We start from the raw sequence: 15,189 nt of genomic DNA, 5'->3' as shown, positions 1-15,189 counted from the left end.
GGGGCTCAGAAGGGAAGTAGTGACTTTTGAAATGCAGACTTTGATGGAATGGTCTGCGGGTGTCACGTTGCGTTTGCAGAGCCCCTGGTGTGCCTAAACAGTAGAGACCCCCCACAAGTGACCCCTTTTTAGAAACTAGACCCCCCAAGGAACTTATCTAGATATGTGGTGAGCACTTTGAACCCCCAAGTGCTTCACAGACGTTTACAACGCAGAGCCGTGAAAATAAAAAATCATTTTTCTTTCCTCAAAAATTATGTTTTAGCAAGCATTTTTTTAGATTCACAAGGGTAACAGGAGAAATTGGACCCCAGTAATTGTTGCGCAGTTTGTCCTGAGTATGCTGGTACCCCATATGTGGGGGTAAACCACTGTTTGGGCACACGTCAGGGCTCGGAAGTGAGGGAGCACCATTTGACTTTTTGAATACGAGATTGGCTGGAATCAATGGTGGCGCCATGTTGCGTTTGGAGACCCCTGATGTGCCTAAACAGTGGTAACCCCTCAATTCTAACTCCAACACTAACCCCAACACACCCCTAACCCTAATCCCAACTGTAGCCATAATCCTAATCACAACCCTAACCCCAACACACCCCTAACCACAACACTAACCCCAACACACCCCTAACCCTAACCACAACCCTAATTCCAACCCTAACCCTAAGGCTATGTGCCCACGTTGCGGATTCGTGTGAGATATTTCCGCACCATTTTTGAAAAATCTGCGGGTAAAAGGCACTGTGTTTTACCTGCGGATTTTCCGCGGATTTCCAGTGTTTTTTGTGCGGATTTCACCTGCGGATTCCTATTGAGGAACAGGTGTAAAACGCTGCGGAATCCGCACAAAGAATTGACATGCTGCGGAAAATACAACGCAGCGTTCCCGCGCGGTATTTTCCGCACCATGGGCACAGCGGATTTGGTTTTTCATATGTTTACATGGTACTGTAAACGTGATGGAAAACTGCTACGAATCCTCAGCCAAATCCGCACCATGTGCACATAGCCTAATTCTAAAGGTATGTGCACACGCTGCGGATCCGCAGCAGTTTCCCATGAGTGTACAGTTCAATGTAAACCTATGGGAAACAAAAATCGCTGCACACATGCTGCGGAAAAACTGCACGGAAACGCAGCGGTTTACATTCCGCAGCATGTCACTTCTTTGTGCGGATTCCGCAGCGGTTTTACAACTGCTCCAATAGAAAATCGCAATTGTAAAACCGCAGTGAAATGCGCAGAAAAAAACGCGGTAAATCCGCCATAAATCCGCAGCGGTTTAGCACTGCGGATTTATCAAATCCGCAGCGGAAAAATCCGCAGAGGACCAGAATACGTGTGCACATTCCTAACCCTAACCCTAGCCCTAACCCTAGCCCTAACCCTAACCCTACCCCTAACCCTACCCCTAACCCTACCCCTAACCCTAACCCTACCCCTACCCCTACCCCTAGCCCTAACCTTAACCCTAACCCTACCCCTAACCCTACCCCTACCCCTAACCCTAACCCTATTCTAACATTAGTGGAAAAAAAAAAAATTCTTTATTTTTTTATTGTCCCTACCTATGGGGGTGACAAAGGGGGGGGGGTCATTTATTATTTTTTTTATTTTGATCACTGGGATAGATTATATCTCAGTGATCAAAATGCACTTTGGAACGAATCTGCCGGCCGGCAGATTCGGCGGGCGCACTGCGCATGCGCCCGCCATTTTGGAAGATGGCGGCGCCCGGGAGAAGACGGACGGGACCACGGCTGGATCGGTAAGTATGATAGGGTGGGAGGGGACCACGGGGGGGGGATCGGAGCACGGGGGGGGGAATCGGAGCGCGGGAGGGGTTGAACGGAGCGCGGGGGGCGTGGAACGGAGCACGGGGGGCTGGAATGGAGCACGGGGGGGTGGAACGGAGCACGGGGGGGGTGGATCGGAGTGCAGGGGGGGTGATTGGAGCACGGGGGGGTGATTGGAGCACGGGGGGAGCGGACACGAGCACGGGGGGGAGCGGAGCACTGGACGGAGGGGAGCCGGAGCAGTGTACCGGCCAGATCGGGGGGGTGGGGGGGCGATCGGAGGGGTGGGGTGGGGGCACACTAGTATTTCCAGCCATGGCCGATGATATTTCAGCATCGGCCATGGCTGGATTGTAATATTTCACCCGTTATAATGGGTGAAATATTACAAATCGCTCTGATTGGCAGTTTCACTTTCAACAGCCAATCAGAGCGATCGCAGCCACGAGGGGGTGAAGCCACCCCCCCTGGGCTAAACTACCACTCCCCCTGTCCCTGCAGATCGGGTGAAATGGGAGTTAACCCTTTCACCCGATCTGCAGGGACGCGATCTTTCCATGACGCCGCATAGGCGTCATGGGTCGGAATGGCACCGACTTTCATGACGCCTACGTGGCGTCAAAGGTCGGGAAGGGGTTAATATAAGACCCCAGACAAGACCCTTATATTAATACCAGCCCTAGACCACACCCCTATATTAGTATCAGACCCTAAACCAGACCCCTATATAAAAATGTTATAAAAATAAAAACAAAACAGGCGAACACATTTTAAATAGACTTTTTAAAAGACACAAAGAAAAGGTGCAATATAAAAAGACAAATAAAAAAGGCTAAAATACAATAATGAATCGAGACCCTAGATTTTGATAAATTGACCAAGAGAGGATCCAATTTTACAGATAATTGAAAAATTGCAAATGGATGAGCCGATTACACAACAAAGGTCAACGATTCATCAGTTGGGAAATGTCTAATTTTTCCCATTGGATCGCCATCCATTGTACTCTGTAGAGCTGATGCATACAGTTCCTCTAAATAATAAGCTGATTGTGCACATAATAAGAACCATGGATACATTCTTCCTTTTAATTTTCTTGGATTTAGGAAGAAAAGTTTCAAGATTATCCGATCCCAATCTTTGTCTCTTCAAATGCCCCCTCTTGACTGGAAGACGCCGTCCACCATCACGCCAGTTCCTTCTCCTTCGATATCTCCAGACCAACCGGCCCATCCCATTTTACGATGTGCATCGCAGGCTGCTCAAGTGACGTATGATGTCCCCGAGTTCCAACGAGTCACCATAAGTGGAGACTACTGTGCTGGGGTAGGAACATTGCTCATGGCTTGTAACTTGTTAAACATAATTGCTTATTGTTCAATAAGGTTTGGCTGTGGGAAGAGTAAGGTGGCCATACACTGGGTGGGTATAGCTCTAAACTATACAATGTGTTTTCAGTGAGCCAGTGAAGCTAGCTGCCATCAGACACTTCTGATAGCAACTTCTTGCCTGCAGGACCCAAGGATCTAACAAGCTCCACATGCACAAATGACTGGTTGTTGATCTAGCAGGTTCACATAACAATTAGCCATTGCGCATGGTCAGGTTCAGTTGAAGATCTAGTTGAACAAAGAACCGGTTGAATAAAGAACTTGTTAAGAGATGGTTGGGTTGAATACTGTCTGGATGAAGAGTTGGTTGAGGGAAAGTTGTTTTAGTGAAGAGTTGATTAGTTGGACGAAAAGTTGGTTGGATAAAGAGTTTGCTAGCTTCCATAGTTGGTCGATTGATCTGTTGGTGGGCTAGCTAGTTGGATGAAGAGTTGGTTGGTTGATTACATGGTTACGTTAAAAGCTAGTTGGTTGTTTGGCTGGTTGGCTGGAATGGATGAAGCGTTGGTTGGTTACATGGTTAGATGAAAAATTGGATGGTTGAGTGGCTGGCTGGTTGGATAAAGATTTGGTTAGCTGGTTGGTTATATCGTTAGATGAATAACAGGTTGATTGAGCTGCCAACTGGTTGGATGAAATGTTAGTGTTAGTTGGGTAATTGGTTACATAATAAGATGGGAAACTGGTTGTGTGGTTGGCTGGTTAGATGAAGGGTTATGGTCATCATACACATCAGACATTTGTCGACTGAACCTGCCAATATCTATAGGCCAACTGATGGTCGGAAGAGATGTCGATTAGTGATGAGCGAATATACTCGTTACTCGAGCTTTCCCGAGCACGCTCGGGTGACCTTCAAGTATTTTTTTAGTGCTCGGAGATTTCATTTTCATCGCCGCAGCTGAATGATTGACATCTGTTAGCCAGCATAAGTACATGTGGGGGTTGCCTGGTTGCTAGGGAATCCCCACATGTAATCAAGCTGGCTAAGCGATGTAAATCATTCAGCTGAGGGGAGGAAAACTAAATCTCCGAGCACTAAAAAATACTCGGTCACCCGAGCGTGCTCGGGAAATTTCGAGTAACGAGTATATTCGCTCATCACTAATGTCGATCAGACCTATCCAATTAAGGGCTGACAATCGCACTGTTCTCCATTGAGATGAGCCACCAGCTGACGTGTCAATCACAACTTTCTCATAGAGAACGCAGGAGTGCTTGGCGGAGCGACCACTCTAGTGTATTGGATTGTCCGCTGAGATGACTGTTGGCCGAACGATTGGCTGAAGCATCATTCGGCCAACAGCCACAGCCATCTAATGTGTATGACCAGCCTTATTTGGGTGGTTAGTTATATGGTTAGATGAATAACCAGTTGGTTGAATGAGTTGCTAAATGGTTACATGAAGAGATATTTGGGTGGTGGTTTATGTGATTGGATAAGTATGGTAGTTAGCTGTTTGAAGAATTGGTAGTTTAGGTGATTGATTGGATAAAGAATAGGTGTAGTGAAAACTTTGGTTAGTTTCATAAAGATTTGGTTAGTTTCTTGAGTGGAAATAATATGTTAACATTAATTTTTCTCCAGACTGTGATGAATGCTATCTGAGCACAGATTTATTTTTATTATTGAAATCTGACATTTGTATGAGAAATTTCAGCCTAAATTAAATATTCTTTAAAAAAAAAATCCTGTTATCTACAGGTTACTGTTGATGATTATGAACAAGCTGCCATTGGACTTGCTAAAGCTCTCCTAATACGGGAAAAATATTCCCGGCTGGCATATCACCGCTTCCCCAGAACCACTGCTCAGTACTTGTGTACCATGAATGATGAAAGCTGGAAGCTGGAAGATGAGGTGTTTCCAGGTATAGGGGTCACTTTTTTATATCAATTTTGTTCAGTGTGTGATTGCCCCATAAGTCTTCAGCTCCATGTCTACAACCAGTACAGTCAGTGCAAAGTAAATTGTTGTTCAAAATTAGCCATTTGCACATCACCTGCTCTTGTACATGGTGGCTTCCAGAAGTCATAATGGGGGTACTTTGGCTGGATAGTGCGATATCTGGCTGTGGCATATTTAATAGAAGAACTTTCTGGTTGCAGTACTTAAAGGAATGCATCATCATACCTTCACATCCTGCTCAGTGTTTTCTTCGCTTTGCTGTTGGGCCCAGCCAATACCAATTTGTAGTCCTCCTTTTCAGTCTGACCAGGGCACAACTGGTCATCATGAGCTTCTTGGCCTTCTTCACTCCACGAGCATTGTTGCCATCCCCTACCTGGATGATATCATGATAAAGGCACCGTCCAGAGAAAACAACTTGTAGAGCATTCACATCACAACTCTGTCATTCTTTGGTTGAATAATTGACTATCTGAAATTGTTTCTCTTCCCTTTCGAAGTCTAACTTTTTGGCCATGTTATTTCAACACTCCTTTGGCCAGGATTTTTCTCCCAACAGAAAAAGTCCACACTCTCCAATATGAAGCATCGTCTCTTCCAGAAAAAAAGACTTGATCTGACATTGTATGTGAACACAGGTTATCAGAGGTATTCATGGAAGCAGCTCCATATGCCCAATTTCATACTTTTCCATTTCAGTGAGCGATCCGGACGCGATGGGTCAGGTTGAAGGATTCTCTGGATCAGCAGATTTCTCTTCCATTAGAGCTCTATCACCCTCTTTAGTAGTCTCTCAGGGACAGTTTTTCCTACTGCTCCATTGGTGAGTTGTTTTGATGGATACTAGTCTCCATGGCCAGGAAGACATCTTCTAGCTTGAGCAGTTCAACGAATATGGATCCCTCAAGAGTCTACATTCCCTATCAACGACCCAGAACTTGATGGATACTCCTCTCTCTGATGTACTAAATTAAGCCCTTAAAAAGTCACCCTGACAGCATCCGAATGGACAACATAACAGCCGACACCAACTTACATCACCACGGGGAAACCAGGTGCACAGCACCTATGCTGCGATCATTTCAGATTCTACTTTGGCCAGAATAAAATGACCAGACCTCCCGGCAGTACACATTTCAGGAGTGGACAGTTGAATGACCATTTTCCTCAATCACAAAAGATTTAGCCTAGGAGAGTGATGACTTCAGCCTGAAGTGTTCGCCAAACTCTGCTGTAGATGGACATCCCCAGATGTTAACTTCATGGCATCCAGGCTCAACCACAAGTCGTCAAGTTTAGTTTCCAGGTCCCAAAATCTCAGGGCTCTGGTGGTGGATGGTCTAGTCATCCTCTAACGGCAAAGCAAAATAAACACTGATGTGTTTGATAAATTGGGATGTGAACGTTGGCATGTTGATGTCTATGTAAGACTTGAATTCTTCCTCTTCTATGGCCCTGTGTCCTCCAATGAACAATACAAAAACAGGCTTTTACAGGTGAGGAGAAAAAGCCAATTTTGATAGAAATAATTTGAAAAAAAAAGTTAAAGTATATTTAACAAAAAAATCTGATCTAAACAACAAGTCTTTTTTTGGTGATACTTAATATAGGGGCAATCTTTGCCATAATTTTTAATGCTCCCAAAAGAGGCTTGACTTCCCAAAATGAGATAGGTTGTAAGTGATGGTCATGGGGCAATAATTACACCATCCTTTATGTGTTTATAAGTAGGAAATTGCACAAAATATAATAGAAACTGAACGTAACATTTCTAATACAATGTATGATCAAACCTGGAAATCTTTGGGGATGCTTATGATGTAAAAAAAATGTAGGGATCGTCCCAAGTAAAGGACTTCATGTTACATCCAATATAAACTCTACGTTTCTCCATCCTATTTTATTTTACAGTCTTTAACCCTCCACCAGGGAATGAGGATCCTTACAATTTAGAAAAAGTTCCCCCAAATCTTTACTACGTTGTGAAAATGAGAGGCGGGATCCCATACGTTTATGACAACAAGGAGATGGCAGAAGCCAACGAGCCGAGAAGTTTACCATATCCCGACCTTGAGACCTACACTCTTGACCTCAGTCATATCTTGGCTCTTATCGCTGATGGCCCAACGTAAGTCAAAAATGTCATGTATTGTAGATCTCTATGAGTTGTTCTAGTAGTGAAGACTAATGGAGGTAACAGAAGGGTAGATATTCTGATCCATCTGATATTGGGGACCATACAATGAAAAAAATAATAAAATTAGACTGATGATGGGTCACATTGCATATTCTACACCCAAACCCTACTTTTTACTCATGTTGTGGCTTTCTGTAGCAAAGGACAGCCACTGATAAATAAAAGTTAGTGGAGCAAATTTCTTACCTCTCCACCAGGGCTAGATTGTAGGAAGTATATATAGGAGACCATGCCCTGGAGGAGTCACAACCTGGATGACCTAAGGGTCTCCACCACTCAGTCTTATGGTTGGGGATCCTATCGCATTAAGAAGAGGTGAAGAGGCAGCCACTTCTGTGTGTATGTAATACAGGGTCAGCTGGGCTTTAACCCAAATTTTTGCCCCTGAGCCTCAACAACCTTTTCTCGCCCACTTTTACATGGGACGTTTGGTTGACCGGCTCATGGGATAGGTCATCCATATTTATAACTAGTTGTCTTTTCTGGCTCGAAGAGAGAACATTAAAAGCACATGACAAACTTCTCATGTAACTCTAAGTAAGAAGAGGGTAGAGACAGACAGTCGAACGCATGACATTCGTCAGGGATGTCTCATAGTGAAGACAGAGGGTCAGACATCCCAACTGATCCATCCAATTTTGATGTCCACACTATGAGAAAAGAGTAAAATTTGACACCAATGATAGATCACACTGCATACCCTACACCGAAAGATCCTACTTTTCACTTATGTTGTGGCTTCCTCTGGCTTGGGAAAGGACCAAATTACCAGCAAGATGTCCATGGATAGGAGTCAATGGAACAAATTGCTTACTTCTCCACCAGGGCTGGATTGTAGGGAGGACATGTAGGGGAACAAGTCCTGGGGCAGTCACAATCTGGATGACCTAGTGGTCTCCACCACCCACTATTACCGTTATAGAACCTATCCCGTTAAGAATAGGTGGAGAGGCAGCTGCTTCTGTGTGTCTGCTATAGGGTCAAGTGGGCTTTAACCCAAATTTTAGTTTGATCGGTCATGGGATGTGTCATCCACATTTACATGTAGCTGTCTTCTTTGGCTCGGAGAAGGAGCATATGAAAGTTTTGACAAACTTCTCAGGTAACTCTCCAGAATGAAGAGAGTAGAGCCAGCAGGCCGGGCGCCTGACAGTCCTAATCACTTGAACCTATGATACATTGTGTTGGCAAGCGATGTTCTTCCCACTTGTAAAGAATCTTGAACAGGTACTTCTGGTTTTGGAAGTAAATGTTTGGACCTGCCCAGGACTCGGAATAATGGAGAGATTAATACTTAGCTTATGACGAGTCTCTGCTGCGTGCCACAAGCTTGTAATAAAACAATGGTCAATATGACAGCTCGTCACATGATCTATCCAGCGCTAACAGTGACAAAGACATTCCAGAGAGGTCTATTGTAGACAAATTAGCTTTCTTGTCTCCAGGAAAAGTGATGCACTAAATATAGTAAATACTTATCCAGTTTATTTTGCTGCAGATAATCTTTTTTTTCCCTTGCAAGCAGTTCAGTTGCAATACAAAGCTGCAGTGTAAGGCTATGTGCACACGTTGCGGATTAGCCTCTGGAATTTTTTGTGCGGATTCTGCATCTCTTGGCAGAAAAAGCAGGTGCGTATTTTGTGCGAATTTGCTGCGGATTTACTGCGTATTTTGTGCGGATTTCTGGGTTTTTAGCTCTCTGGATTTCTATAATGGAATGGGTACAAAAACGCTGCAGACCCGCACAAAAGAAGTGACATGCTATTTCTTTTAATCCGCAGCGTTTCCGCGCGGAATTTTCTGCACCATTAGCAAAGCATTTTTTTTTTCATTGATTTACATTGTACTGTAAATCACTTGCGGATCTGCAGCGTTTCTCCACGGTAAAAAACGCCGCGGATCCGCGGATATATATCCGCATATATATCTCCTATGAGAAAGGAGATATATAGTATAAAGCATGAGAGAAGGACAAGGCTAAGTTCTAAGACTTCAATAGACAATTCCGTTAACCTGGAGTCACTGATCTTAGCTGCACTGTACTAGATCAAGGCTGTATTAAAAATAAATTAGCAAGACAGAAGAAGGTTAATGTCATGTAATCCAGTACGATCAGTTGTTGTCCCATTATGCAGTGACCACTGACTGACCACTGAGGATACAATTCCCGCCTAATAGCGTGCAATGTGATGTGAAGCCTGAGAGCCATTGCCGTTGGACACAACTATGATGTAATCGCTTGGTGCTGTCTGTGGCCTGGTGATCTGCCAGATCTGCGCTATAAAAATAAGAACATTAATCCTTATTATTTTTATCAACATTTCCCACAGAAAAACCTACTGTCACCGCAGGCTCAATTTCTTGGGATCTAAGTTTAACCTCCATGAGATGCTGAACGAGATGTCGGAGCTGAAAGAACTGAAAAGTGTCCCTCACCGTGACTTCTATAATGTCAGGAAGGTATAACTATGAACATCAAAAAACAATATATTCGTATTCTTTTTACTAATACGAGTGATCAATGATGCGCTCACCGGCTTTTACTTTAAAGGAACCCATGAATTAAGGGTCATTAGATGAAACCCGGGTGATGGGAAGAATAACCAAACACGCATGGTTATTAGAAAGTCATCCAGTTTGGTTAGACCTTGATTGATATTTTGTTGGGACGGTGTTTAAATAGTTTGGTGGCCAGTGATATTTGGTAAGATTTTTTTTTATATACGGTGGTCGTTGGTATTTTCAGAAGGTCATTAGATAAGTCATAAACTCTGTTTTAGGTAGTCTTTGTGTTCATCAGATAACAGTTTGGTTGTCTGGTCATTGATTCCTTGTTGTGATGGTCAATAAATCAGTGATACAGTTCAGTTTGATAGTGCTTGATACTTTGTTGTGATGGTCATTAGATAAGATGAAGTTTGGTTTCATGGTCATTGATGTGTTGCCAAAATTTCTTTTTTAGAACCAGTGGTTGGTGGTATTTTCAGATGGTCAATAGATCATTGGACATATTCTAGTTTAGGTCGTCTTCGAAGAATTGCTCTCAGCCAAATGAACGTGGTTGTTACAAAAGTCATACAGTTTGGTTAGATGGTGACTGATACTTTGTTGGGGCTTTGTTTGTTTTTTTTAGAATTGGTGGTCGTTGCTCTTTTCAGATGGTCATTAGATCATTGGAAAAATTTTGGTTTAGGTCATCATCTTCGATACTTGGTAGGGATCATCATTAGATAACAGTTTGGTTAGGTGATGTCTAATAACTTAGAAGTTATCAGAGACCACTCAACCAAACAGTTGGTTGGGTGGTTATTGATACGTTGGGATGATCAGACATACAGTTGGTTTGACGGTGTTCGAAGACCATCATAAGAAAGTATCAAATAAATCCTGAAGTTTGGTTTTATTGTGCATTGACCAGTTTAGGGCACATAGATTATCCTTGATATGATTTGGTCATATGATCAGGAAATATGTGATATAGGTTTGGCCAATGTAGACATTAATATCCGTAAGTTTATCACAGAAATCATACAACTTGGCTTGTGTCAGCAATGATGATTTCACCGAATTGTTTGGGAGAATGTCATTCACATTGGTCTTGGCTTGATAAGTCCTTTGGAGACCTCATATTTCTCATTCCTTTGGTTGTATAGACATCAATCATATAGTTTGATTGGGATGGACATTTTTGGTTAGAATCACCACAGCTCAGCTAGTAATGATAGATCTTTGCATGGTATGACCATGGATGATATGGACATTGGTCATTTGGTGATCTTCAGTTCAGTAATTCGGTTCTGGAATGATGGACACTCATTGAAAGTAGGGGACAATTGACCATCTGGTTTTCGGTATCTTCAGGTGGACACCCATATTCACGCTGCTGCCTGTATGAACCAGAAGCATTTGCTCCGCTTCATTAAACACACGTATCGCACAGAACCGGACAAAGTGGTCACTGAGAAGAATGGGAAGAAGATGACACTCAAACAACTATTTGAGAGTCTTTACATGGATCCGTACGACCTGACTGTAGACTCTCTGGATGTCCACGCGGTAACGTATAGTTTGTGATGATCTGGGGAAGCTCTATAATTCTACAACTAGTGGCCGTCCAGTGGTTATGATGTGGACCTCTGAGATAATAGGTCAGATCTTTGACTTTTTTTAGGACTAGATCAGTGGTCCAGATGTCAGAGATTGGAGAAAATACCCATAATAATGTCCACATTTCATATGCCAAAACTTTGGCAACATGGGACTGTGATCAGTCAGAGCGAGTATGTCTGCAATCTGTCAACCCCTGAGATAATAAATCAGAGCTTCTACTTCTCCAAACTTTTTATCTAGGGTCCATACGCCAGAACGTTGAGATAATCAGTCTTAGATCTGTCCGGGTGATGAGAAAATAAGTCAAACTTGGACTTTCTGGAACTTTTTGAAATAACCGCAATCATATCTCAAAGTTGTAAGATAATAAGCCTGAGATTTGTCCCGGCTAAAAAAAACAATCTTAAATGGTCACCATCCTTTTGACAAATTTTGTATAAAACAATTTTACAAGCAAATATGAGCAATCGTAATATATCTTAGGAGAGAAATCTGCTTCTTTCCCCACTTATGAGACACTTCCTTCCCACTTCCTGCCTCCTGAAGTACAGCTTAGGCTACTTTCACACTGGCGTTGTTTTGAATACGTCGCAATGCATCGTTTAGGGGAAAAAACGCATCCTGAAAAGTTGTTTGCAGGATGTGTTTTTGTCCCATAGACTAACATTACCGACGCATTTCGACGTATTGACACACGTCACAACCGTCGTGCGACGGTTGCGCCGTGTTGTGGCGGAACGCCGGGAGCAAAAAAACGTTAAATGTAACGTTTTTTGCTGTCGACGGACCGCTTTTTCTGACCGCACATGCGCGGCCGGGACTCCACCCCCACCTCCCCGCACCTCCCAATGGGGCAGCGGATGCGCCGGAGAAATGCATCCACTGCACCCGTTGTGCGGCGCATCAAACGCTAGCGTCGGAATCTCGGCCCGACACAATGCGACGGGCTGAATCCGACGCTAGTGTGAAAGTAGCCTTAAATTTATCTTGCGCGAGATGAAATAGACTGAGGGATCAGGTTACAGCCGCCTATTGAAGTGAATAGAATTTGCCTTTTAAGTTTTAATTTTTTTTTTTCTGGGGTTTTTCCAAAATGTTTTTTGGGAGATTCTGTTCAATAATCGATTAATGCTTAACCTACAGGGACGACAAACCTTCCACAGATTCGATAAGTTCAACGCTAAGTATAACCCCGTGGGAGCGAGCGAGCTCAGAGACCTCTACCTGAAGACAGACAATTACATAGACGGGGAGTACTTTGCCAGGATTATCAAGGTAGGGAACCCACTGGCATGTGATTGTATGCTATATTCATTCATGCTCTAGTCACTGCATCACTTTACACCTCTCCAAGTCCCACACCTCTCCAAGGATTGTGTCTGGTATTGCTACTGATCCCCATTTAATTTAATTGAGCTGAGCTGCAATACCAGACACAACCCATGGAGAGATGTGGCGCTGTTTCTTGAATAAAGCAGCCATATTTTTCTAATTTCATAAAACCCCTTTAAATATTCCCCTAATTAGTTGGTGCAATCACAAATTTACAGTATGGTTGCTAATTACTGTTTGGGGCCCCTGTAGAAGCAATGACAATGGGGTCCCCTTCTGGTGAATGTTTAACTATTTAAACCCTGTTTTACTTTTTCTTTTGCCCTGGATGAGTTATGATGGTCAGACCCCCCCAGTTACCTGTAAGGTCCTATCACCATTAGGTCTTGTACTTTTTCCCTTCTTCCAACTTCAGTGACACCATTTTGAATGCACCTTTAAAAGTCCAAACTGAAAGAGTAGCCGTGGTTCTAACTTATTCTTCTTGTTTTTTTTTTTGCATTAATGCGCCCCGTGTCTGTCTGTTCAGGAAGTGGCTCGAGAGCTGGAGGACAGCAAGTACCAGTACACAGAGCCTCGGCTATCCATCTACGGCCGCTCCCCCGATGAGTGGGACATTCTGGCCAAGTGGTTCATCAAGCACAAGGTCTACTCCCCCAACATGCGCTGGATGATCCAGGTGCCTCGGATCTTGTAAGTCATTTATGGATCATGTTAACGCTAACACTATGAAGCCCACCTGCTGCCCAAGTGATTACTCATGAGTGCAAAGGATTGTGTTGCGTGCGCGGCGGAACCCATTTTTTATTAGGAGGATAAATCTGCTTATTTCTCCTCTAGATCTGATCTTTCGTTCTCAAATTTCTCAATTCACTGAGTGCAGTGAGTGCAGACCTTCCGATTACTGAAACAGAAGAAGACAGTTGGTGCTCAAAGTTTTATGGAGATTTCTCTGATAAGATGTATTACAAAGTTGCTTATTTTCACGTGAATTATTGATTTATTTAATACAAATTAAAATGACAGTTACTCTTTAACTATAATTAGGATGTAGTGGGCCTGGGTGATACAGGGGTTTCCCATGCAAGATTGACAGAAGGATGCAATTGCACCCAGTTGTCCATTGAGGACCCGCAATGAGCTTGAGGGTCACGACCAGCTCACATCAGGCAACGGTTTACTAGAAAAGAGGTGGACGGTAGTGATGAGCGAGTATACTCGTTGCTTGGGTTTTCGTCTCCGAGTATTTGTTAGTGCTCGGAGATTTACTTTTTGTCGACGCAGCTGCATGACTTACGACTGCTAGCCAGCCTGAGTACAAGTGGGGGTTGCCTGGTTGCTAGGGAATCCCCACATGTATTCAAGCCGTCTAGCAGCCATAAATCATGCAGCTGAGGCAAGGAAACTAAATCTCCGAGCACTAACAAATACTCGGGGACCACCCGAGCGTGCTCGGAAGAACCCTAGCCATGAGTACACTCGCTCATCACTAGTGGACAGTTCTCCCTTTAGTGACACTTGTGGCAATTAGCTAACACTTGTGACAGTCTGCTGGCAGTTTCATCAGCAGCACTTCCTTCAGCTTGCAAAAGTCTCTGTGTCACCAACTAAACAGCGCAGCTCACACTTTCTCAGTGTTCACAAACCATCTGATGAACATCTCTTTGGTGGAAATTTCCTGCAACAGCTCGCTTGGTGGCTTTAAAGCTACCACACAACTGCATCCCTCTCCTAGCCGTCTCTGCTGTGGCACTCCTTTATGCAATTGGGCATCATCTTCCAGACTCCTCTGGTGTGGCGGGGCCTTGACACTTTTAGGCAGTTTTCTGGAAGGTGCACGCTTCACAAGCAGGAATGAGTCCTACAATAATGCATCAATCCTTGCCCTTTACTAACAGCGTTTGTCTTGCTGGTGTCTGCTCTCTTTCACCTAAAACAGACCTGATGTTTTGCTCCTCCAACTGGAGTTTTGTTGCTATTCTGTAGCCATGTAGAAGCTCTGGGGTGGAGCCCTTCAATTGGGGGTGTTTACGCACCTATTAGAGGTGCTAACATTGCTCTGACACATCTTCTTCAGGTCACTGGACCCAACCATCCTCAGTCTTTCTGCAATTCTTCCAGCTTCGTCTGCTAGCAGCCTAGAGGAGCGCACAGTTTGAACCAAAGGCGCAACCATTCTGCTTGTCCAAACTGTCAATCTTCATGAGCACACTCACACCGGCAAAGTAAGAAAACAGGGGCGGGAGCAGTGTGCTCATGTAGGTTCAGCTTGAGACAGCTTTTAATACAAGAAAAAACTGTCTAAATATAAACACCATAAAATAAAAACACTGTCAAACCTCAGGACTCCCAGCAGTAAGCTTGTGTCCAAACCAGGGACCCAATAAGTCTGCCCACCATGCAGCCACAAACACCATGAGCTATCGGTAATGCTGCGCCTCGACCAGAAAATAG

General features: G+C 43.8%; 1 protein-coding gene across 4 annotated transcripts in view; it reads left to right on the top strand.

The window, feature by feature from the left end:
- Window positions 1-15,189, top strand: part of AMPD3 (adenosine monophosphate deaminase 3) — a 55,025-nt gene that overhangs the window by 28,593 nt on the left and 11,243 nt on the right. For all 4 annotated transcript variants that reach the window (XM_069739738.1, XM_069739740.1, XM_069739737.1 and 1 more), the window contains exons 3-9: window positions 2,903-3,122; window positions 4,893-5,058; window positions 7,008-7,224; window positions 9,624-9,753; window positions 11,155-11,349; window positions 12,547-12,678; window positions 13,265-13,428. In XM_069739738.1, coding sequence (XP_069595839.1) covers window positions 2,903-3,122; window positions 4,893-5,058; window positions 7,008-7,224; window positions 9,624-9,753; window positions 11,155-11,349; window positions 12,547-12,678; window positions 13,265-13,428 — 1,224 coding nt within the window. The remainder of the gene's footprint in view (window positions 1-2,902; window positions 3,123-4,892; window positions 5,059-7,007; window positions 7,225-9,623; window positions 9,754-11,154; window positions 11,350-12,546; window positions 12,679-13,264; window positions 13,429-15,189) is intronic.

This window comes from Ranitomeya imitator, chromosome 9 (genome assembly GCF_032444005.1).
Source record: "Ranitomeya imitator isolate aRanImi1 chromosome 9, aRanImi1.pri, whole genome shotgun sequence".
Classification (NCBI taxonomy): Eukaryota; Metazoa; Chordata; class Amphibia; order Anura; family Dendrobatidae; genus Ranitomeya; species Ranitomeya imitator.
Note: the sequence above shows the minus strand (reverse complement) of the source record. Positions and strands in the feature narration are given on the sequence as shown.